This window comes from Odontesthes bonariensis, chromosome 6 (genome assembly GCF_027942865.1).
Source record: "Odontesthes bonariensis isolate fOdoBon6 chromosome 6, fOdoBon6.hap1, whole genome shotgun sequence".
Classification (NCBI taxonomy): Eukaryota; Metazoa; Chordata; class Actinopteri; order Atheriniformes; family Atherinopsidae; genus Odontesthes; species Odontesthes bonariensis.
In genome coordinates, this window is record NC_134511.1 from 23097758 (window position 1) to 23123453 (window position 25696).

At 41.1% G+C, this 25696-nt stretch overlaps 3 protein-coding genes across 9 annotated transcripts; 2 read left to right on the forward strand and 1 right to left on the reverse strand.

Annotated features, from left to right (window-relative positions):
* git2a (G protein-coupled receptor kinase interacting ArfGAP 2a) lies at positions 1-13705 on the forward strand. 7 transcript variants are annotated; one of them, XM_075468007.1, is made up of 21 exons: positions 1-385; positions 2740-2873; positions 3230-3342; positions 3938-4043; positions 4154-4240; positions 4367-4497; positions 4627-4721; positions 4958-5003; positions 5452-5503; positions 5588-5660; positions 5812-5909; positions 6016-6127; positions 6219-6361; positions 6455-6604; positions 8389-8637; positions 9432-9521; positions 10907-10989; positions 11152-11343; positions 11567-11701; positions 12132-12195; positions 12368-13705. In XM_075468007.1, the coding sequence occupies exons 1-21, from the start codon at positions 334-336 to the stop codon at positions 12578-12580; spliced, it is 2418 nt and encodes an 805-aa protein (XP_075324122.1). In that variant the 5' UTR covers positions 1-333; the 3' UTR covers positions 12581-13705. The 7 variants fall into 7 exon arrangements, with proteins under 7 accessions (XP_075324122.1, XP_075324124.1, XP_075324126.1 ...); XM_075468009.1 differs by having other exon boundaries at positions 11570-11701; XM_075468011.1 differs by lacking the exon at positions 11567-11701.
* A 77-nt stretch (positions 13706-13782) lies between these two features.
* Positions 13783-19869, reverse strand: tchp (trichoplein, keratin filament binding). Its single transcript, XM_075469051.1, has 13 exons — positions 19787-19869; positions 19189-19383; positions 18501-18702; positions 18351-18407; positions 17954-18022; positions 17475-17648; positions 17288-17400; positions 17134-17200; positions 15259-15431; positions 15091-15172; positions 14830-15015; positions 14607-14750; positions 13783-14509 (listed from the first exon to the last, which is right to left on the reverse strand). Exons 2-13 carry the CDS (start codon positions 19377-19379, stop codon positions 14477-14479), a joined length of 1491 nt encoding a protein of 496 aa, XP_075325166.1. The 5' UTR covers positions 19380-19383; positions 19787-19869; the 3' UTR covers positions 13783-14476.
* Positions 19870-20538: 669 nt separating this feature from the next.
* gltpa (glycolipid transfer protein a) lies at positions 20539-25207 on the forward strand. The gene is made up of 5 exons (XM_075469052.1): positions 20539-20662; positions 24376-24434; positions 24517-24650; positions 24749-24899; positions 25020-25207. The coding sequence occupies exons 1-5, from the start codon at positions 20560-20562 to the stop codon at positions 25200-25202; spliced, it is 630 nt and encodes a 209-aa protein (XP_075325167.1). The 5' UTR covers positions 20539-20559; the 3' UTR covers positions 25203-25207.
* Positions 25208-25696: the final 489 nt, after the last annotated feature.

Sequence of the window (25696 nt, forward strand, 5' to 3'; positions counted from 1 at the left end):
GTCTCAGAGACCGAAGAGTACACTACCAAATGGCATAGCCTGGTTAGCAAGGCAGGTGGGTGCCTAGTCAGCTATCTCGCAGGGAACCAGTTTGTTTTGAATCCTGAAAGATAATATTGTCATGTTTGTGACACATCCGCTAGCCAAAACGCAAAGGCTAGTAACAGCCACACGAAGTAACGTAGTAGGTCAGTGTTTGTTTTTTTTTTGTTTTTTTTTTTAATTAGCTATGTCTAGCTAACGCGGAAGGCGTCTCCTCAGTGTAATCAATGGTTAGCATTACGGACATAATACTCCACACCTTTTGAAAGGCATTTCCACTCGGGTAAAAGGATGTCTAAACGCCTGCGAAACACTGACGTCTGTGCAGATTGCACTGTCCCAGGTAAGAACATTTAAGATTGTGGGGTTTCGCTGGTTGGGTTTATTTATCTGATGACATTTGGTCCTTTAATCGACAAAGCTGGATTAAGTCAGATTAAAAGTGCCACCTAGAGCAAAGTAGTTGATGCATACAGCCTACTGTGGCTTTGTCAGGGCAAGTTGATGCAAGCGTTGTTGAGTAACGTTATAGCTTCGGAAGCAGCTGTTCGTTACTATGCTTCTTCTTGGTTTACAAAAAAAAAAAGTAACAGGCAAAAAGACAGTCAGTGACTAATGATATGAGCCATTATTATTATTGTTCTTGTTGTTATCCTCATTGTCATTACAGCGCAGTTGTTTTGCAGCGTCTTATATTCTAATTTGAAATGCAAGGATCTGTTTCAAAGTTTTATCCTAAACTATCATGTAAGCTTTCTCTGTCATTCATGAGGTACACTTGACCACACCATTGATAAAAAAGTCTTTGTGGACGGTGCTGTCCTGAAATCACGTTCTTTAAGCCAAACTCACTGAGCTGATGAGGGATGAAGCCACTTAAGGGCCATTAATGGCAGGGCTTCCTCCAATAAGTTTTTTTTAAAATTGTTTCTCTAAAGCTTATGAGAATATATATATATATATATACATATATATGTCATAAACCCCAGTTCTTTGTCAGATTGAACTAACAACTGCGGTTTTTATAGTGGTTGGCTGCAGATTCATTTCCAAAGATGTTTCAACTTAAATCTGTCTCCACCGAACGACATCAGACAAATGGCAGCATCTTCTGTTTGATCAAAACTGATTTCAGGGACGAGGGAACTGTTGATTTAGCTTTTACAATCAAAAGTTTCTGTGAGAGCCGAACAAATAATTGTTGCATTGTGTCCGGGATACTTTGAAGTTTCCCCATTTACAGTATAGCGAAAGGACGCAACGTTATTTTCAGCAGGCACAGGAAGCAAAACAGGATGCTGAGAGAATTGACCGCATACTCTCAATGCAGAAGAATTTTTCTTCTGTGTTGGCGCCCTTATGTTTAGCCTCTCTGATATACTGTAAGAAAATAACGTGTAATTTCTTTGTTTTGTGTTTTTTTTCTTCTCAAAGGAATTGCTCATCCACTTTGAACTGCCTCTTTCCTTGTTTGTTGCTCGATTCGTAATCAAGAAAAGCGACAAGTATGCAAAGTATTCAGGACCTCCTCTGTCTTCATGTCATTCAGATTAGTTAACCCAGAGGTCTCCACGGCAGCTGGCCCGGCTTGCCCCGCCATATGGCTGGTACCAGTTGCACGGCGGCAGTATTTTTAGAGTTTCAAGATGTGGCATTAAGTTTAGCAACACTTGTTGAAGAAAGCATAAAAGAGACATGTCAGCAGGTCTTAGTGGAGAGCTATTAGGTGGGGATTCCTGAAAACTGGGGACGAGGAGACGGAATCTGACCAGTACTCCCCCTGCAGCTGTTGCTTCTGCACCTCAGCTGTTGTTTAGGCATTTACAGTCTTCCATGTCCATCCTGTCACAGTACCGGACACCCAATCTGCTTAACAGTTTACTGGCTGCATGAGGGTCGTTTGAGTTTGCAGTGCTTTTGGTTGTGCGGTGTTCAGTGTCAGAAAGAGTCTCTCCGCCGACAGAAGACGGCACAACTTCGTGACATCTGTAGTTGGTGAACTGTGCTAAATGGGTCAAGGTTAAGTACACACATTTATTTTAGTCGCAGTATACTGTAACATGCAGCTAGGCTCTGTGGGTATCTCTAGCACCATGCATTACCTGAATGTGCAGCTCTAAAATGTGTCTGTTTTGAAAGAGGAAGCTGGTGCTTCTACTTACAACTGCTAATTCTCACTTCCTTTTTACGCAGTGCATGGCTTCATCTGCTCAATCTGCAGTCAGAAAGGCTCTGAGGCACTTAGATTAGTATCCGAAGGTTTCTGACAGCCTCCTCCACTGCCTTTATAAAAGGCTGAATAATGAATCATGTGAATTTTGAAGTTTAAAGCACAACGTTGTAGCAGCCAGGGTTTATAACGGAGCCTGAACAGACATTACTCATCAAGAGGATCAATGCAATGATGAATTGTGTTTTCTTAGGTTTGTGGACAATAACTAAATTTTGAACTATCATCAGTGTTAAACTGTAAGCGCTTTCCTGTATCGATTAGTTTACAGCAGCATGAACAGCAGCATGAACAGGGGATTATTGGAGTGTGGTGTTGAGAAAAAGACGATGCCAGATGTTTATAAGCAGCATTTCAGTGATTTGGATAAAAAGAGCGAAAAGAGAGACGACTTGGGATTTTGAACTGCCTGTACCTATTCTTTCTTCGTCCTGATGTTTTCGTTCTGGCTTCCTCTTCCCTCTCAGAACCTCGCTGGGCCTCGGTTAACAGAGGCGTGCTGATTTGTGACGAGTGCTGCAGCGTGCACCGAAGTCTGGGCAGACACAGCTCCCAAGTCCGTCACCTGACACACACACCATGGCCTCCTACGCAGCTACAGGTTAATGAACCCCACAGAAATCATTTCTACTTATGCTCAGCTTTGCTACACGTCTTCTCTTCTGTGGAACGTTTTAGTAATTCATCGTGCTTAAAGGCTAAACTGTCTGTCCTGACATGCAGACCTCTGTATCGCTGCAGTTTTTGATTGAGCAGGCCTTGATTTTTGTGAAAGATCCGTGTTTATTACAGCCGCGTAACAGATCTCTCTGACACGTATTGATGTTCTTCAAACATAGCAAGTGTTTTTCATGAAAGGGATCGATCCTGTGCCCTGTTGATGTCAGAATGCATTCTGCAGCTTAAAGAGACGCATTTAGGAATGGCTTTTTATTATTTTTGTTTTATTTCACCCAGATGGTTCAGACATTATACAGCAATGGCGCAAATTCAATATGGGAGCACTCCCTTTTGGACCCCGCATCTGTGATGAGTGGAAAACGCAAAGCCAACCCTCAGGACAAACTTCAGTGAGTCTTCAGTTACGAAAGTGTTTCCTTTGTTGTCAGATGTTCTCTTAATTTTAAGAATTTAAAGCGGCACTATGCAACTTTTCGTGGTCATAAAATTGCTTGGCAATCATCAGATAGCTTGGCTGACCCGTTCTGATGAAAACGGTGACATTTCCATCTCCATCTGGTGGCCCTAGCCCGAAACAGCGCTTGCAACTTTGCCTGTGGCGCCGCGTGCTTTGTTTACCTCTGGAAGTCTCGCGACACACGAGAGCCGAGAACTACTGCTTCACGGCAGGTCTAAAGGGCTCTGAGCCGGGCCAGGGAGCCTGATAAGACACACCTCTCTCCATTAGCTGTCGACGGCTAAATTGAATGTGGTTAGCTTCTAGAGTAGTAATATATATTATGGCTAGACTGTCGCCTTATTTTCTACGGAGCTCCCCCTACAGCTTTGGGGTGTGTATTGCATGGTAAACAAACCCCGTATTACTGAAAGTTGCATAGTGCCGCTTTAATAAAAGCTCGCGGAAGTCCGAGCGCTGATTTGCGCCACTTGCTCATTCATGGCCTCTTTGCTTTTTTTTGCTTTTGATGTCTATGTTTCCAACAGCCCGAACAAGTCGCAGTTTATTAGAGCCAAATATCAAATGCTGGCATTTGTCCATCGCATGCCTTGCCGGGAGGATGACAGCTCTACAGCGAAGGATTTGAGCAAGGTGAGGAGACGTACAGCTGCACGCCGTGTTTACGCCAAACCTGAAACGTGCTTTTATGCCAATCTTTATCCTGCTTTAACAAGTTAGCGTAATATCTATTTTTTTTTCAGCAACTTCACTCGAGCGTACGCACAGGTAACCTGGAGACTTGCTTGCGGTTGCTATCCCTGGGAGCGCAAGCAAATTTCTTTCATCCGGTAAGACTTGACTCTCTGTATTTAAAACCAACATTTATTTTTATCCCAGAATTTCTTCTTTTCCTTTTTTTTTTCTTCTGGCTTTAGCTCATGGTGGTTTGTTGTGTTCATCAATGTCTCCTCCAGGAAAAGGGCAACACTCCCTTGCATGTAGCTGCAAAGGCAGGACAAGTATCTCAGGCTGAGCTATTAACTGTTTATGGGGCAGACCCTGGAGCTCCAGACAGCAATGGAAAAACCCCCATTGACTATGCAAAGTAAGCCTCCTCACTCATTTTTAATACTTTTTTTTTTTTTTTTTTTTTTCACGCCAACACTAAATATTTATTTTTCCTATCATCTTATGGTTTGCAGTGTTAAGCCGCATTATGATTGTGTGTTTTCAGAGAAGCTGGCCAGCATGATCTGGCAGATCGGCTCGTGGAGATTCAGTATGAGCTCACCGATCGACTGTCGTTCTACTTGTGTGGGAGAAAACCAGGTGAGCAGTGAGAAGGATCTGTAATTGGCTGAGAGAGTGGAGTTTTGTGTGTTTTCACTGAACTGGGCGAAAATGTTCGTACACATTTTCTGTGATGAGCAAGTTGTCTGAAACTTGATGATGGTTTTGTGAATGCTGCTTATCTTATATTAAATCTTGCTTGGTAGATGGTTCCCCCATGAATTTGACTTATGACTTAGTCCTAAATCCAGAACTTTCATGTTGTTCCCTTTCAGATCATAAAAATGGCCAGCACTTCATTGTTCCGCAGATGGCTGACAGGTAAGAAAGCAGAAGCTGTTGAGGTTACAATGCTCGATCTGAAGGGACTTGTCTCTGGTTTAAGTTGATGCGGGTGCAGTGAGGCAGTTATTCATGGTTGCAGTTTTGCTCTGAGGCTTGCACTGACTCTCTGCAATGTCTGCTACAAGTGTGAGAGGAGCAGCCGACGTACCGGCGACCTCTGTAATTGCAGCTCGTAATTGAATTGTTTTGCCTAATGAATGCAGCTATCAGCACTAATTCCAAAGAATATGAGGATCAGAAAACTGCAATGTAGAGCAGAGATTGTGATCTTTCAGTCAAATTGATACATTTGATCTTTTTATTTTACTTGCTGGCTTTTTGATGGATCAGAAACATGTAAGTATAAAGCAGGAGAAATGTGCATTACGTTGTGAAACTAAAAGTTCCTCGGCGCATGTTTCTGAAAGTGATTTTCTGTTTGCAGTGGTCTTGACTTATCTGAACTTGCCAAAGCAGCAAAGAGGAAACTGCAGTCTGTAAGTAGTCAGTTTGAGTTTTGGAGTTTTCCCTATTTCCCTCCTAATTCAAGTCTTAAGTGTGACATCCTCATCCTCATGCAGCTCAGCAATCATTTGTTTGAGGAGCTGGCCATGGATGTGTACGATGAAGTGGACAGGCGAGAGACCGATGCAGGTAAAACAAAAAGGGCTTTTGTTCTGAATGTGGAGAAGGCTTTTTTTAAATTTTTATAGTGGCATGTCGACACTGTGACTCTTTAAAACCTTTACTTCAGGTGCGGCATGGTTAAACGCAGCTGATGTCATTTTAATCTCATCATTTGCAGTGTGGTTGGCCACACAGAATCACAGCACCCTGGTGACCGAGACGACTGTGGTTCCTTTCCTTCCTGTGAATCCTGAGTATTCATCAACAAGAAACCAGGCAAGTCGGCTGTGCAAAAGCCCCCTGCAGGCGTCGTTTCACCTCTGCACACATTTGCTTTAAAGATAAATAGGGTACTGCTGACGTGACTTGTTTTCCTATTTAGGGTCGACAGAAGCTTGCAAGATTTAATGCACATGAATTTGCAACTTTAGTGATTGACATATTAAGTGATGCAAAACGCAGACAACAAGGGAATTCACCTGTCAGTCCCAAAGGTTGGTATCTTACTGTTACTTTATTCCCAAATCTTACTGGCACTAATGTGTAGCACGGATACCCATTCCTCTTTGTGGTCCTTCATTTTAGACAATGTTGACCTTATCCTGAAGAACCTGGCTGGCAGACATGGTAGTGACAGCCAGGACAATGACCAGCCTGACTATGACAGCGTAGCCTCTGATGAAGACACAGATCAGGAGCTGTCCTCGAGCAAAAAAGATAGAACCAAGGTATTTGGCCATTAGCTTTACGAACTTAAACTCTGACTGACACGTTGGCTGGCTCTGTCGGTGCATCTTGTTTTTAACTCCTCTCTCCGACAGAGCCTGGACTCTGACCTGTCTGATGGCCCTATAACTATGCACGAATACATTGAGGTGAAGAACGCACTCTCTGCCTCCGAAGCCAAGATCCAGCAGCTCATGAAAGCCAACAGTAACCTGAGTGATGAACTGAGAATAATGCAGAAAAAGGTATCCACCTCGCTCCACCAACATGATCACTAACACCGGGGCCGGACTGGGAGGGGAGGGGAGGGGGGGCTGCAGTCGTCAGCAGCAGAGCACTTCTCCTGCCCACTTGCTGATGTAAAGGCCCAGCCTGTGGGCTGCGAAGTGAGCTGATCCAACCGAGCGGGAATGGTCCACCCTCTGTTTTGGCCAGCATGTTCAAACTCAGAGCTCGAATCGAAACTGGAGATGTCGATGTGTTGGTCTCTTTTTGTTTGTTTGTTGTTTTTTGTAAAAAGAAATGCACCCTTGCTCCATTTAACAAAAAGTTTAGTCACCTTTTGTAGCACGTAGAGTTAGGCCATCTAATGTCACTAACAAGCATGTTCTACGAGAAGCATGATACGATTTGACTGGATTTTAATTCTTCATAATACATAGTGACTAACTGGAATTGTATGTGTGTGTCTTGCTTCATCGCATCAACTGTTTTGTTTTGTTTTGATTTCTTTTTTTTTTCTGATTGCATAGGATGATGTTTTTGGCTGATTTCCTGCTGTTTTTTTTTTTTTCTTTAGTCGTGTGTATTTATTTTGTTTCTTTTTTAAAAAAACAAACCAAAACATTTTTCATGTGGTCATTTATTTCACAGAAAGACATTCCTCAAACAAACCTGGGGTACCTCAGTCTGTCACACTAAACGTCCTGCTCGTAGATGTGACACGTTAGGTTTGAGATTCACCACGACAGCATGCAGCCTCGACTTAACATTCTGTATCCCGCTCAACTCAAACTACATTTGAAAAATTATCTTTTTTTTGGCCAGATACTTTCTGCACGTTAGAAGTGATACAGCTTTATGGTCTAAGGTTAAACTTGCATACATTAGGATGTTTGGTGCAAGGATAAAACATAGTTGTAATTCATTTGTTGTGCTGTCATTCCCCTGTATCAGACAGAAGTACACGTTCAGAAATAGATGTGGTGGTTAAAAACCTGCATTACACACAGCTTGTCGTGATATCTTGATGGAGTAGAACAAATATCAAAGAGCAGATATAACCCTTTTTAAAAAAAAACAAAAAAAACATTAGCTGTTCATGAAGATATCAACATGGCCCTTGACTTAACCTGCATTCAGAGGCTTTATCAGACATAGAGGTTGTGAACTAAGTCCTACTGCATTTCCTCCTCTACGAAACTTCTCTCTGTACTCGATGCAACTAGTTGCATTATTTAAGGTAAATTTTTTGCTCTTTTCCCAATTCTTGAGTCAATCTGTCTGTACTTTAGCTACATCTTTACGCAGCAACCTTCTGCTTGCTTATCGCTTACACTGCATTTTTAGCCAGAAGAAACCCCCCCACCCACCCCCTAAATTCATGTTAGTCCTGTGAGACAAGACCCTTTACACGAATTTGTCCTTACTCCAGCCTGTAACTGCTGGATGTGGTCATCAATAGGACTGAATCGGTGGCTGTTCCAATAACGAAGGTTGATGTAAGAATATCGCTGTGGAAAGTAAGCTCGGCTCCTAATTTTGTCATTTAAGCAGCTTCAGGTTTCATGTAGCGGTGACAACATGAGAAAAAAGAAAAGTTTTTAAAAATGTTTTTATATCGACAGATGTGTGTTTTATTCCTGCCCAAACAAAAACTTGGCAGAGTTAAGGGACTTTTACCATGCACGCTATCAAAGTGTCATGTTAACTGTTTGTGGTAACAGTTTACTAAGACTGGAGCAGGACAGGGAACAAAGCTTGCTTTGCTGAGAGCACCTCTTAGTGTATTGCTGACCGTCTCTTCCAGCTGCAATCCCTGCAAAGCGAGAACACCTCTCTCAGGCGGCAGGCCCCAACCAATATGTATCAGACCCCCAGCGGTACAGACTACCCTGACCCCTCCAGTCCCTCAGCCCTGAAACGCCGGCAGTCTGCGCGGGCCAGTCGGCCCATGTCTATGTATGAGACTGGCTCAGGCCTGAAGCCCTATCTCCCTAAAGGGGAAAGTCCCTACCCAGAGGAGGGTATCCCCACCCTGCAACCCTTCCCACCTCATGTAAGTAAGACCTGTTCCCTGCTCTCCTTTGCAGTTTCCTTTTCACTGCCTTGTGTCTTCACCCTATTTGTAAAATTTCCCTCTTTTATTTTTTTCCTGTTTTTTTTCTTTTTTTTTTTTTGTTCCTCTGCTTTAATCATTTGACACTGGGTACTTTTTTTTTTTTTTTTTTTTTTTTTTTTTGCTGCATCAAAAACAGCCATTAGAAAGCCACAATATATTTCATTGCATAGAGTTGCACTGACACATTATCTGCATGTTTCTGTTGTATATGGGAGTGCTGCTTATTTGTTCGACAAAAAGTAGTTTTTGTGGAAGCAAAAAGACGCTGTTATGATGATCATCTTTGAGGGTTTGTACTTTGTTTTTTATGTTGATGAAGCATTAAAACTACCATACAAATACTCTGTGTTTTTTAATGCATGACACACTCACTCACACCTCATCTGTTTTTTCTTTTTCTGTCCGAGCCTATAAGTCATATATTTTTGTCTGGTACGGCATCGAGCTCAGGAAATATATGCAGGAAGATTTCCTGTGAATAAAAACATGTATATATAGAGTGTAGATTTTTTTTTCTCTCTAAGATCACCCTTCAAAAAAAGAAATCCTGAGCTCCATGATTATTGTTTATCGCACTGATACATTTTCCATCGACTCCTTTTTTCGAATAAACTTCATCTGATTAAGCAAAAACTGCCATAAAGGGACTTGTAGAACGTTGCATCTCCTTTTAGCTTTTCGCAGTATATAAATGTAATTAATTTCAAATATGATTTGAACCCTGTCTTTAGACAGAAAGGGGGGCTTTTGTGACCACCTCTTCATCCCTCCCCTCATTTCCATCCACCCTGTCTTGGTCGAAGGACGACAGTTCACAAAAGGTTAAGTACACCCTCATTCGGTCCGCATCTTGTGGGGCACAGCAAATCCACCTTCTTGTGTTCTCCTGCTCTTTATCCGCCCTGCTGCATGAGCCAACCCGCCGCTGGCTGCCCTCACCATCAAATACACCGCCCTCATCAGCATCATCGTCATGGTGCTGCTGAACACGTGGAATGGTGTGGTTTTGTTCGGGGAAAACCTCCGAGCAGCTGCCCATCATTCTTCTTCTGTGCTTCATTCAGACAGTGGTGCAGCAGAGGATGTTGTAAATATTTGGTGGTCCAAAGGGAGTTTGTGGTGTTTAATAGAACAGACACTTCAGGTATGAAGGAAATGAACTGTGCATTTTGGGAATTTGGATTTTTAAAAGTGTTTTTTGCTCCTTTTTTTTTTTTCTTTTCTTCTACTTGGTTAGTAAAAGGTAAGGTTGTGTTTGAACTGTGGCAAACAGATACTTTTACAAAGTGTGTTTCAGATGACATGCACTCACCTCAACAAAAGTCAAAAACTAGTGATTCTTGAGGGGTTTGCAGTTTGCTAAAAGATGGACCATCTGTTCAGGCAGAACAAAGATTTATCTAAAAGCCGATCTTCAGTTTCACTGTGCGTCATTTCAGTCTCTACTGCATGCAAGAATTCGGTTTAGATTCTCTTTGCATTAGATGCACAGACATTGGCAGCGTATGAAAGTTCACAGCCGGCGTGTGAGGCATTGGTGTGCTCATCTGTCTCTGCTTCCTGTTTTTAAATGTAGCCTTGAGTCTAATGTTGAAGCTGCAGTGAGACCATGTATTTTAGGCTTTGTGAGATTTAGCATCACTCATATTATCTGACACGTGCCTCTGCAATGGTTTGGGGTTGACCTGTCTGTGGTTTAGCTTTTGACGTCGTTTTAAGTCATTTGTGGCTGATGAAAAAAGGCTTTTTGTTTGACTGTTTGAACTGTCACACTTCAGTAGTTCAGAAGTATTCATACACCAGTCCAAATTTTGTCTCATAGTCTACTTAATGGAACAGGTTATGGTCATAATGAAGCGGGTTAGTTTTAGTAACATGTCATACTGATGTGACCGAACAAATGATCTGAACCTTGCTTAATACATGGAACATTGCATACTAATCCTACACTGAATTCTTGAAACGATATTCTCTGGCTTCACAGCTTTACTGGTTTGTCTTATTCAGCCTTCTGCATCGCCTCTACTTGTCTATGATCCACTACACTGTTACACCTGGACAGCAAAGGAGTACATTTGAAATGCATATCTTTTTGTTTATGATGGTTCATTTGACATAAAGACTTGAAATAGGGTTTTCACCTCAGCTGCTTCTGGTTTTTGCCAGTTTTACACGTGACTGGTTGTTTTGTCACTCTTCCTTCCAGGCTTCAAAGTTAGAGAAGCAAAGCAGCATGCCGGAAAGTGACTATGACAACCCGTTCATTGACTCTGAGATGGATGACTCAGGGTAAGAGGTGGTTTATGTTAAATAACAATTAAAAAAAATTAATGCTGAATAAATAAAGGATCTTTTAAGTACACTGGAATGATTTAAAAAAAAAAAAAAAAAGAATAAATTGATGGGGCTTTTTAGTAGTAGACTTGATTGGCTCTTATCTGCCCTCTCCAGTTTCTCCAGGAGAGGGAGGCTGAGGAGCAGCGGCTGGATGGGAGAGGGCAGCTCCATACCTGAGCTGGAAGATCTGGAGATGGAGTCAGACCCCGCACTTCCCAGCACGGAGGATGTCATCCGCAAAACCGAGCAGATCACCAAGAATATTCAGGAGCTCTTGCGAGCTGCTCAGGAGAATAAACATGACAGGTCAGACTCTGAGGAGAAGATTTTGCTGTTTCACATTTTCAGCTTTCATTTCAAACTTAAGTCCCTTTTACGTTGATCATTATTCTGTTACAATTAGTTGGGTTTACGTCCTGTCATTTCCCCCCCCTTTTTTTTTTTTTGCCATCTTCACTCTTCCTCATTCTACTTCCACCATGCTCTGCTCTTATGTCCTTTGGGTTTCCCCATCCTTCCCTCCTACAAGCAGACCATGTGAGCGTGAAAGTGTGCGACGGCTCAGGCACAGCCTAGGATGTTTCAGCACTCTGGTGCCCTGGGCTGAGAAGGCTCCCTCTCCCATTCAGCCGCTTAGCCTCCGGTCCCCTGACCCCTCCTCCTGGTACTCTGGCCTCTGTCCCTGCCTCCCAGGCACAGTTTATTTTCCTCTCCCTGTTCAGTCTCACCTGCTCACAAGCTGTGCTGCTGCATGCTTTTATGTTTACTTTAAACCTTTCCATAACCTAATTTATTTCTCCTTAAGCACAGACTTTATTTAGAATGGGTAAGTTACATCCATGCCATACCTTGTTCATTTCAGATTGTATTTGATTTTTCAGTGTAACAATTTGAACTGTTAAGTCATAATTGTGAAGGGTTTGTTAAGTAGCATGTTTTGAAGTTGAAGACAATGATGCATGGTTTGCTGAAAATACTAAATAGTTATTTACTGCTTGTCATGGTTCCTGTCTAATATTTATTCATCATAATTTGCGCTATGATTCTTGCGTCCGTATAATTAAAACTTTGTACTTTGTCTTTTCTCCTCACAGCTTCATACCCTGCTCAGAAAGAATACATGTGGCTGTAACAGAAATGGCCGCCCTCTTCCCCAAGGTTTGGAAACAATCTTGTGTTGATTTCACTTGAAGAGAATTGGTAAACTATTAGTTTATCTATTAGTTTCGGAGTTATTCTAAACATAAAGAGCTCCCCTCTGCACCTTTCTGATTAAACTAGAACAGTCACTTTTCATTGATATTGAGATGTTTCAAACGTTCCTCTGCAGAAGCCGCGCTCAGAGACGGTGAGGGGCTCTCTGCGCTTGCTGACCTCCAGTGCGTGCCGGCTTCAGAGCGAGTGCCGGAAGGCCGTGCCTGCAGAGGGCTGCCCAGGACCGGACATGCAGCTTGTCACCCAGCAGGTCATCCAGTGCGCTTATGACATCGCCAAGGCTGCCAAGCAGCTTGTGACCATCACAACAAAGGAGAATACCAACTAAACTGCACTTACAGGGCTGCGAAGCCGTCAGCATCTCAGTTTTGTTTTTACAGATATTTTCAACGATTTTTTATTATTTTTTTGTATTTGTGGTATATGCATGCGTGTGTGATTTTTTTTTTTTTTTTATTTTTTTTTTTTTTTTCTAATTTATAAATAATTTTGACAATATTTAAAGGGGAGATTGAGCAAAGTCTTGAGTATCCGGTGGAAGGTCAGAAACCTTGCTTGGACATATTCTGGTATTGTAGAAGCACAATTTCTCTTGAAGTAAAATAAAAACTTTCAGTGAACAGGCAGGTTCGTAGACTACTCTATGAAAAGTAGTTACAAAATACTTTTGTCAGTCCATAGTGGCCATAACTTGCATTGAGAAAAAGAACTGAGCATAGTACACCATCATGTTAGTGTTGTCACTCCAAAGCCACACATTGATGCTTTAAAGAAAACATAGTTTTCGTGTAGCTAAAAGAGCTTCCTCTTGTTTATTACACAATGTAAATAAATAGACTAGTTGGCTTTAGTTAAACGTTGGAATTATCGTTCACACTCACTTTGTAGCTCTGCAATTGAAATGGTTCCTGCATTGAAAGCTATTTATATGGTCTGACCCCTGTCCAAGTGTAATCCTGTCTGCAGTGCACTTATTGCAGCCAATTAGGTGTCAAGTCAAAGAAAAGCAAGCAAGACATGTTCTGGGGCCAAACTGTATTCCTCACAAGCACCAGGAAATTGTTGCTTTAAAGTTATAGCAATTTGGCGTGTTTCTTACAGGCTTCACCTTGCACTGTATACTGCAGACATTTTTCCGTTGGCGTCGGTAACACATTTAGAGCTAACAGCCATACTGTATGTATGTTATGTGCTCTGTTCCACTGCTGCTAGTTTTTTTTTTTTATTTAATGTGCAACATATGGGATGGAACTCTCAATGTGTCCTGTATTATTGAGCAACCAAACATTAATCCTCTCCCAAGTGTTTTCCGAATTAATTTGCTTTTTTAAACCTGTTCCAAGTGTTGTCCCTCTCTGTGCTCGGCTGGAGTTCAGGGATGTATGTGATGCAGCTGTTCAGCGGCACTTGAGAAAAGTTATTATTTTCTAAATAAACTTAATTTATAAATTTAGCCTTTTGGTGTTTGCCAGCTTGTTATGTTTATCATATTTCACTGTTGATAGACTTGATGTAGAAATGCTCCGTTGATTTGATTTCAGTAGTTTTATTTTGAAAAAAAAAAGAAAGCAGAATATAAAATACGCTCCGCCTTGAGGAGTTCTAAAAGTGCCAAGAAATAAAAACATGACTAATTTGATGACAGTTAAAACCAGCATTTGAACAGCATGAACATGGCACAATATACCGCCTACTTAATGTTTCACCTTTTAAAGAGCTGTCATAAAACAGTAAATATCACTGTGTACAGTAGATCTGATGAGTCACTCAAGTTGTTCATCCTCTCCCTTGTGACCATGAAAACATTCCTTCACATCACGACTCTGGAGTAAAAGACGAATAACAAAGCTCCAAGTCCTTTCTTAGTGCAAAAAACTGCAATGTATCATTTAAACACAACATGTGGTTTCAGAAGTCTGAGACTGTTCAACCAAAAGAGCTTATTCAGACTCAATTCAACGAACACTTTGTCTTTAAGAAAAGTTTTTGATCTTAATTTGATGAGCTTAGAATTCATTATGAATGAATCTGTCACACAGAAATCAAGTGAGGAAGGACATCTTCACAGTCATCAGTGACACGAGGAGCACTGCATGTTCGAAATGGCTGGTTTGATCGACATAAGGACGTGAGGCAATATGAGCCTGTTGTTTCAAGCTAATCATCTATGGGAAACAAAACCATACATCTCACAATTCAGTTGGATTTCAGTCTTGCAGGCTGCTCATGTCCAGGCTGATCGTGGCCTGCTGTGAATCTGAAAAGGACAGTTTCCAGCATTAATCAACATCAAAGAGAACAATGAGGATGAACATAGAGGATAAGTCTCCAGCTGCCTGAATTTGATCTTTTACCTTCTCCTGGTAGCCTTTCCTGGCCATCCTCTGCATCTCAAGCCTCAGCTCCTCCTCTTGCATTTGAAGGGCTTCCCTCTCCTCGCCTTCCTCCTGTGCTACCCTGCACTGCTCCTCCCACTGCTCTTGGCGTTGCTGCTCCACCTGCATCAAACACACAAACAACTTTAGGACCATTTTATTAAAAGCGAAAACAAACCGAATTCATGCAATTAGCAGCAACCTGAGCCTTTATCTCCTGCATCCTTGATGTCCTACGGCCTTCTTCTTGCTCCTTCTCCTGACACCTGAGCTTCCTCTCGAGCTCCAGTTCCTGGATCAGCTCTTCCCGTCTCTTAAGGGATTCCTCCTGGGCCTCCCGGTTCTTCAGGATTTTCAGCTCCAGCTGCTGCTGTCTACCCGCCAGCACCTTACAGAGGAGAACATGGAAATGATTTTGTGCACTTTTGTGTGTGTGTGTGAAAGCCCTTCAAAACAAATTCACCTCACGCATCAGACGTTCCCTGGCTTTCCTCTCCTTCTCCCACTGAGCCTCCCGTTTTTCCCAAACACGTTGAGCCTCTTCTCTGAAATACACGCATAACATAGGATTGCATTTGTGGAGAAGCAGGGTTCTCTTCCTGTACAGGGGATACAAAATCTTGACGCTCACCTGTGTAAGATGTCAAACTCAGCCTCCCTCTCTCGTTCCAACTCAAGCTGCTCTTCAATCACACGTTTCATCCACGCAGCATCGGCAACAGCTCTTTCCCTCCGGGCCGTCTCCAGCCTCCTGTCCTCTTGCTCTCCTTCCACCAAGGCTGATAGGATCTTACGGTCGGCTTCCTGGTGTTCACACAGAATTGAAAATATCTATACAGTGCATATATATATATATATATATATATATATATATATATATATATATATATATATATATACACACATACATACATACACCATTTTTCTCAGTAAATATATTTCTAGAGGTGCTATTGACATGAAATGTTCACCAGTTGTCGGTGACAACCCAAGTAATCCATACATACAAAGAAATCAAACCATAGATGTCCAGAAATTAAGTTATGTGTAATGGCACAGGGAAAAAGTATTGAACACGTGAAGAAAAGGAGGTGCAAAAAGGCATGGAAAGCCAAGAAACCAGCTGAAATCTCCCAGTAATTAGAAAGCAATCCTGCCCCTTGTCAGTGCAAATTAATATCAGCTGGTTCAGTCCCAAATGATAAAAAAGGTGTCTCTGGTATCAAACAAGAAACATCTCATGATGGGTAAAAGTAAAGAGCTCTCTCAAGACCATCGCAACCTTATTGTTGCAAACCATAATGATGGCATTGGTTACAGAAGGATTTCTAAACTTCTGAATGTTCCAGTGAGTACTGTTGGGGCCATAATCCGGAAGTGGAAAGAACATCATTTCACCATAAATCGACCACGACTAGGTGCTCCTCGCAAGACTTCTGACAGAGGAGAGAAAAGAATTATCAGAAGAGTTGTCCAAGAGCCAAGGACCACTTGTGGAGAGCTTCAGAAAGACCTGGAATTAGCAGGTACAATTGTTTCAAAGAAAACAATAAGTAATGCATTCAACCGCCATGGCCTGTATGCACGCTCACCACGCAAGACTCCATTGCTGAAGAAAAAGCATGTTGAAGCTCGTTTAAAGTTTGCTGCACAACATTTAGACAAGCCTGTGAAATACTGGGAGAATATAGTCTGGTCAGATGAGACCAAAATTGAACTCTTTGGATGCCATAATACACATCATGTCTGGAGGTCAAATGGCACTGCACATCACCCCAAAAACACCATACCAACAGTGAAGTTTGGAGGTGGGAACATCATGGCGTGGGGCTGTTTTTCAGCATATGGTACTGGCAAACTTCAAATAATTGAAGGAAGGATGAATGGAAACATGTACAGAGACATTCTTGATAAAAATCTGCTGCCATCTACCAGGATGATGAAGATGAAACATGGGTGGACATTTTCAGCAAGACAATGACCCCAAACACACAGCCAAGGAAACTCTCAATTGGTTTCAGAGAAAGAAAGTAAAGCTGCTAGGCTGGCCCAGCCAATCACCTGACTTGAATCCAATAGAAAATCTATGGAAAGAACTAAAGATCAGAGTTCATAGAAGAGGCCCACGAAACCTTCAAGATTTGAAGACTGTTTGTGTGGAAGAATGGGCCAAAATCACACCTGAGCAATGCATGCGACTAGTTTCTCCATACAGGAGGCGTCTTGAAGCTGTCATTGCCAACAAAGGCTTTTGTATAAAGTATTAAATAAATTTCAGTAAGCGTGTTCAATACTTTTTCCCTGTGTCATTTCACTTTATTACAAATAACTTAATTTCTGAACTTATTTGTTTTGGTTTCTTTGTATGTATGGATTACTTGGGTTGTTACCGACATCTGGTGAAAATTTCATGTCAATAGCACCTCTAGAAATATATTTACTGAGAAAAATGGTGACGTGTTCAATACTTATTTCACCCGCTGTACATATATTTGTGTGTATTTACCAGTTCATCCTGCACTTGCTGGGCTCTCCTCCTTAGCTGGGCTCGATATTGACGGATTAAGAAACGCCTGGTGGAAAACAAATACAATGAGCCCAATACCTTGAGGGACTTCAATATTAAAGCATTTGTGAGTGGTCACCAGAGCTCCTCATACCCCACTTCAGACTTCTTTCGCCTCTCTTCCGCATTTCTCCTCTCCTCCTCTATCTTCTCCAGCTCCCATTGCTTGACCAACAGAGCCTCTTGCTCCTTTTTCAAATGTGTGGCCTGGGGAGAGAATCCACCATAAGTACTCAAACTGTTTTTGCATCAGATAAATAGTTTGCTGAAATTCAAACTACCTTTTCCTCTCTCAGCTTCAGCTCTTCCATCTGGTTGCATAGCTCCTCTGCTCTCTTACGCCCCTCTTCTTTCTTTTTCTCCTCAGCTTGCTTTATCCTCTCCAAAGCTTCTTTTCGAGTCCTCTCGTACTCATTTTCAAAACGTTTCTTCTCCTCCTGTACGACTGCTTCGTTCTGCATGTTTTGACGAGATGGGTTACAGCAGGTGTCGAAACTTTCTTAATTAAGCACTATGTTCAGGGGATTAACCAGAGGAGATTTCAGACTCAGTTCTGTGCTAACAGAACACATCAGCACGTTTTAATTAAAAATGGACATGTCACATAAATAATTGGTCGCGTAGAAGGATATTTACAAATTTAATGACTGTTTGGTGGAGCATTGGATTGCAGTGCAGTTTCATCACAGTTTGGTTTCACTGACACTGGAATGAGCAGAATTTGAGCTATTTTGTCGGACAGCTGGGATGATTGTCCTACCTGTTTCTTCTCAGATATCTGCTCTTGCCATCGGCTCACAACATGATCTTTATGTAATGCTGACTCGACCTGCAGACAGAGTAAAAGAGTTGTGACAACAGCTGACACAGATACTGATGAAACTGACCCCTAGTGGAAGGGATACTACAGCATTTTACGCCTTAAGGGAACACTGAACTCAGGTTCACAGAAAGCCATGGAATGTGTCCCTCACGAGGGCTATAAGATTCAAGATCAAATGGACATCTTGACAAAAAGTGTCGGTTTTCTACGCTTGTTGAGCCCTTTAGAAACACCGGATAGTCATCAGACACCTGAACTCATCTGTCACCCGATCACTCGTCTCTCTTTGAGGTACTTTTAGTCACTTTTGCATCAGTTGTTTAAATTTTCCTACCTCTCGCAGGTCTGGGCTGTTCTTCTTCCAGTGCTCCTTCAGCAGCTCTTGAGTGAGCTAAGGGCAAAGAACAGACATTATAAGATTACACTCTTACATTGCAGAGCACCATGACCATTATTAACTTTGCTAATACTTCAGTAAAACTACCTTTTTCCTTCTTTCTTCTCTTGCCGTACGAAGCTCTTTGGTTTTGTGCTGCAACTGACTTGCCCTGTCATGGGTTACTTCCCGGAGCTCTGCCTCCAGCTGGTCTCGCTCTTCTTGAAGCATGGCCCTAAGCCGATCCCTGCGCTGCTCCAGGCTGACCTTCTTTTCCTCCTTCAGTTTCTGTTTATGGTAAGCCGACATACTGACAAAAAGTGGAGAATTTTTTTTGAGTTGGTCGGTGATGGCATCTTTGTCTGCTGATTAGAGGGTCAGCAGAGTGGTATAGTATGAATTAGCATACAACATATGCATCTATTCCCAGTTACACCAGCTTAAGAGCAGATACACTGACAGCTTGTACACCATCATTATAAGGGACAACTGCCTGACACTGAACATGAGGCAGTGACTTGTAGGTATTACTCTCAGCATACTATTAAGTATTCGATTTATATTCATTACAAAGTGGTAAGATGATTTGCATACTGTTGTTCATTTCTCATCTGTAAACATTTAAAGTGTAAATATTGCACTCTTAAAAACAGTAGAAGCATTTCATATCTGTTAAACATGAACTGTATAATGATATGTCTAGACTGATTGATTATTGTCAGTCAATTAGAAGGTGTACAGTGTAAATTAGAAAATTTCCTTGTGCTCAAACCATGCACTAAACGTCAGCTGTTACCTCTGCTGGTAGGAGTGTCGGGAGCTCCACGCCGCCTGTTTTTGGCTGCGGACGCTCTGCTCTTTGAAGTAGTGAGCATGCAAATCCCACTGCTGCCGCCACCGAGCCTCCTGCTCCCGCTGCCGGGCCAGCTGGTTGGCTAGTGCTCGGGACCGATTGGGCACATGGGCTGACAATGTCGGTAGAGCCATGGGTCTGAATCCCAGTCAACACAACAGACAGCATGAGCAGCAGGACGAGCAAATTGTGAAGCCTTAGCTTAGACACAAGTATGTGAAGTCGACGATAAAAGGACATCGACCACACAAAACGTTCCTTCATTTTCCGACATTAATGCAACATGTCTTAACTTAAACGTTTACGATTTAAGGACTACAAAGAAAGTAAGAATGAACTATTAAACACTCAGTATCCACCAATAACGCCGTTAGGCACTGGGTAATCTGTATAAAGGCTATCGGCAGATGGATATTCAAAGTCAGCAGACTTCCCACTGAGGACAGAAATAATAATAACCCATTTTGTTTTTAGCGGTAAGGTGGAATCTCTTCTTATGATGTGTATTCAAAAAGCCGAGACTTCTTCTCTGAAAACTTACCCTTACCAAACTCTTTAAAACGTCTCTGCCTTCATCAACCCCCTGGTATTCCTTAGTTACCGTCACACTTCCTAGTTACTCCCACGCTACGGAACGAAGTGAAGGTCAAAACTGTTTAGTAGAGGAAAGACAAAAGAAAGCGCGAAACGGTTTTCCTCAAACCATGCCGTAATCACAGCCCTCATTTTCAAATATTAGGTACCCAGTTGGATTGCTATACAATTTTTCTCAAAGCTGCCAGAAATGTTTTTGTAAAACACAATACTACTACTACTTATAATAATAATAATGTTGCTATTATTGAATGTTAAAGAAAACACACACACACATATATATTTTTTTTATATTTTGTTATATATGTATACATACACACACACACACACACACACACACACACACACACACACATATATATATATATATATACATACGCACACATACATATATAACAAAATATACAAAGCAGATTAATCAAAAAAATTCATCAGTTGTTCATTTTGGACTTCTTTCAGAGCACCATTTATCTGCCTTTTTACTGCACTGGTGCAGTTGGCTTGGATCTATCACAACAAGTTGATCACATGAGCTGGCTGCACAGGTTCAATGCAGGTGACTTGAGTTGTGTGTAAGTGTGCGTTTGTGTGTGTAAGTGTGTGTGTGTTTGTGTGTGTGTCTGGGCTCTCATTCTCATAGTGTCACAGTGAATCTGCAGTGGAGGGTTTGACATCTTGTTGCTTTCACTTCAGAGCTAACAGTGTGTCCGGACTAAAGACATGGCTCTGTTGATGGAGCACCAGTTCAGACAGCTGCCGGCTGACAAACAAGTGGAAACGAGGCAATTTCTTGAGGCTGTGTCATACCTTCCACCATTCTTTGGTAAGTGAACTTTTTTTTTCTTCAGTGTGGCACAGTGCTGATTACTGACACACTTGTTCTTTTTCAGTAGTGGGGAAAACAAATCAGATGTGAGTGGCTGCAGGAAAAATAAACTTTTCCATTTGGTTTATTGTGATTGAATTCTCAGATGTTTATCACAATCCAAATTGCTGGCACAGATTAAGTGATTTTAAGCAAGCTGATGTAATGATGTAATGAATCATTCCTGACCTGTTAACTGTTAAATGGCTTGAACATGCACTAAATGCAGGGGTTTATGTCAACATTATCCTTAACTGGTTGTTTAGTATTGCAATTTTGATCAAATTTGATAAATAAACAAGTTGTGGAGGGGAAATCTGTCCCAACCATAAAGCTTGCATAAAAAATGCCGCTCTCTCTAAATTATAATCTTTATTTTGGATCGTATTTCTCTCCATCAAGCTGTCCACAATCCTATGGCATGCATAATTTAATCCACTGGCCTGGATTTTAAGTTGTGAAAATTGATTAGTACGGTGTTGAGTTCCCCTTGTCCATTCACCAGGGGCACGGTGCTCTAGGGCATCTTTGTGCGACTTCATTCTGTATTAATATGCCAAAGTCATTCCATTGAATTTGCCATGTGAAACCCTTGAGATGAACCAAGTCTGACGCTCCTATTAAACTCTTTTCACCTTGTCACCATTGTTTTTACTGACCTGGAAACTTCAGGGCCAACTTTCCAACAAGCTATGAAGGTCTTGCACATTCTTACAACATTCACAAAAGTGTCCGCTAAATTAAAATTCTGGGCTATGTGGACTTTAGTACTGTATTGATACCCTCTTTGCTTTGCTAGTTCTGCCTAATAAGATCTAATTGGGATGTATTCCTGTTAGAGTTTTTTATCTGTAGTCTGAATAACCATATATCCTTTCCAGGAGTACTGTATGCTTATCACAAAAGCCATTGTCCTATGATGGGAATGGAAATTGTAGAGAGATCTATACTAGCCGAGGACGTCTCTGAAATAAGATATGTTACCATCAGTGTTGTGGTGATTCATCACATTGGCACAATAGAAAGTCTCCATCATGAGTAGTTTCCACTAACAGAAACCGGTCTGGTGTATCAGCGGGTCAACTCAGCTGTGTGTAGTCAGGACTCCAGATGTCTCGTTGTTTTCAGTCCTGTCCCCAGATAGTCAGGTCCTTCAGGGGGCTGATTAAGGTAATGATAATACTATAAAAATGAGTCAGAAAATACTCATGCCTTAATATAGATGTTTTGTTTCATCATCCAGGTTCATAGCATTGTTGTAAGCCACTTAATTGTGTTCCTAAAAGGGAATTTTCTGGAATTAGCTGACAGAGAATGAACTTGTCTGAGTCATTAAAGTAAGTAAGTAAGTAAACTTTATTTATACAGCACCTTTCACAGACAAAAATCACAAAGTGCTTTATAATCAAATGCATAAAAATAATTATAAGAAAATGCCACCAATAAAACGAATGAATAATTATAAAATCATAAAAGACGAAAAAGACCATAACAAGATAAAAATAGATTAAAAAAATATAGGTAGAGACATAGATAAGTTCACTACTGTCTAACTAAAAGCTGGCTTAAATAAAAAGGTTTTCAGCTGCTTCTTATAAGAGTCACCTCAGTGAAAGCGGCCAGGCATTCCAGAGTTTGGGGCCACTGCTTGAAAGGAACGGTCACCTCGAATGTGGAAGTGTGTGTGAGGAATAACCAACATCCTCTGACCTGCCGATCTCAGAGTACGGGCAGATGTACGATAATAAATCAGATCAGAGATATATGCAGGGGCTTGACCATGTATGGCTTTAAAAGTAAGCACAAGTATTTTAAAATTGATTCCAAAATGAACTGGAAGCCAATGCAGGGATCCTAAAACTGGGCTGATGCGAGCTCTTTTCTTTGTACGAGTTAAAAGCCGTGCAGCTGCATTCTGTACAGTCTGGAGACGATCCAGGTCTTTCTTATTAAAACAGATAAAAAGGCAGTTACAGCAGTCTAATCAAGAGGAAATAAAAGCGTGGATGATCATCTCAAGTTTGAGACCAGTGACCTTAATTTGACAATGTTCCATAGGTGAAATAAGCAGTTTCTGGTCAGTTCTTTAGAGTGCTGCTCTAGAGACATTGCTGAGTCTAAATGAACACCTAGATTCCTAAGACTAGGCTTAACAGACCAGTCTAGATCCTTATTAATGAACTGCTTGATCTCAGGGATTTTGTGATATGGTGCAATGATTAATGTTTTGGTCTTATTGGAGTTGAGTTTTAAGTAATTGTTGTTCAACCATAGGTTGATGTTTGTCAAGCAGTCAGTTTGTGAAGTCAGTTTGTGGAGCTCAGCAATTTCAAACGTACAGCTGGATATCATCTGCATATAGATGGTAGGACACGTTTCTGTGTTGCTTAATTATATTACCTAGTGGGAGTATATACAGATGGAAGAGCATAGGCCCCAAGATCGAGCCCTGGGGCACCCCACACAACAATTCAGCAGAATCAGTCATAATCTGATTAACACAGACACTGAAAGTTCTGGCCGATAGGTAAGATGAGAACCACTGTGAGATGAGAACTGAACCAGAAATTCCAACTATGTTGTGAAGTCTGTTGATTAAAATATTATGATAAACAGTATCAAAAGCAGATGATAGATCTAATGAAACCAGGACAGTGTATTCCCCTGAGTCAGCTGCCAGCATAATATCATTTGCAACTCTTAAAGTGCCATTTCAGTAGAATGCCTTTTGCGAAAGCCTGACTAAAATTTGTCAAAGATCTCACTCACGATCTTCTCGATAGAGTGTGAGTTGTTCTGCTACCACTTTTTCTAAGATCTTTGACATAAAAGGAAGTTTTGAAATTGGCGTAAAATTCTCAAGTTGTGAAGGGTCCAAGTTGGGCTTCTTTAAAATTGTCTCATCAACAGCATGTTTAAAAAGACGGGGTACGACCCCGGTTAGGAGAGAAATGTTACACAAATCAACAATACTAGGGCCAATGGATTCAAAAACTTTTTTTTAAAGCACCATCGGGAAGACATCCGCTGGAGAAGAGGAAGGTTTAATTTTATCAAACTAGACAGACACATCATGCAGTGTTACAGGATTAAAGCCGGACCAAGTGTGAGGGGGAGGTGGATTACATGCCACGTTGTGAAGTGATGATGGCGAGATGTTTTCTTTTATTTTTCTGGTCCTCTCAACAAAGAAAATAAGAAGGGAATTTAGTTAGGGAAGTCTAAGTAGTCAGCTTCACCTGTGGTTATCCTGCTAGAACAAGTGTCTGGGGAGAAAATGGTCAATTTTCCATATATGGAGACGGAGCTGTCAACCATGAATGTGAGGGTCAGATGATCTTCTTCATCTGCTTATGAAGCATTTTTATGGGTTTGCATGTTCAAACATAATCATGTCTAAACAAACCTGCTCTCAAGCTGAGTTAATCTTTTTAGCCTCTATATCAATTTTTGCGAAATGTTGCAGATCACCATAAAAACCTGATAAACTCGTATCAGATTATAATAGAATAGTTTATATAGTATAGAATAGAATAGAATTTATTGTCATTGCACCCCAGGGTACAATGAAATTGTTGACTGAAAATAAGCCCAATTGTTTTTGTTTACATATCTCATATGTCTTGACTCCTTAAATGCCACTCGTGCCCTTTGTAAATATTTCCCTGCAGATTGCCTCGGCTCAGCAATTTTTGCCCCAATCAAGGCTGACATGTCTGGTAACATCACAGTAAGTGTGATTTAAATCCATCCTTCTGCGATTTTCTCAGTGGCATTATGATACGATATTATGAATTGTTTTTGTCTTGTAGAAAATCAAGGCAGTCTATGATACCAATCCCGGACGGTTCAAGACTCTTCAGATGATTTTGGAGGCAGAGAAGGAAATGCATGGAGGAGAATGGCCCAAAGTTGGAGCGACATTGGCACTTATGTGGCTGAAAAGGTCTGGGGATTTTTTGCATTTTAGGTTTTATAGACTTTTTAAATAACAGAAACATTTCCGATGTCCATAATCGCTGTGCATGCTCTCATTTCCAACAGGAGTCTTAAATTCATCCAGGTCTTCCTTCAAAGCCTGGTGGACGGTGAAAAGGATGAGAACAACCCTAACCACATTAGAGTCAATATCACAAAAGCCTATGAAATAGCGCTTAGAAAGTACCATGGCTGGTTTGTGCAACAACTCTTTAAGGTGAGTTTATAATTAGACACATTTTATGGCAATGTTGATGACTGTCACTTGTTTGGGAAAATGTGATGAAGTGCATCAGATGCATATAGCTGTGTGTGAATATTATTTTTGCTTTGTTAGGCTGCTCTTTTTGCTGCTCCTTATAAGTCCGATTTCCTGAAGGCTCTCTCCAAGGGTCGGGAAGTCAGGGAGGAAGAATGCCTGGAGAAAATAAAAAAATTCCTCATTAACTTCTCTGCTACTGTTGATGCTATTTATGATATATTTAACAAGATGAATGCTGATCTTGACTACAAGGTGTGACTGCGGGACGCTTCTCTTTCCTCAAGCAAGCCACTTAGTTTACAAAGTCTTTTACATTCTGCCTCCTTTCAGGTCACTTGACTTATAATACTCTCTTTTTTACATCAAGTATTTGTGTACTTTTAATCATTCTTTTAATCAAGACAAAAGCTCTTGTGAGATTTTGACACATTTGATGAGACAATTAATTGACTTCACCATATACATCAATATAAAACAATAAAACTCTCTGTAATTTAGAATCTTTCATTCAGTTTCCTTCAAATAATCTAAATCACACGGAATAATGAAGTCAGTGTATCAAAAATCAAAGAGCTTTAAATGAGTTTTTTCTCATCTTAACCGGTGAATTGCAGTTTTTTCCCCCCTTTTCAATGACCACTTTGGCTTTGCAATCCATATTTTTTGCCATCTTTTGAAAAGATACACATCGTCAGGGATCATTGTTTTTTGCCTAGTCTGTAAAATGAATGACAAAATGTGTATTTCCTTTA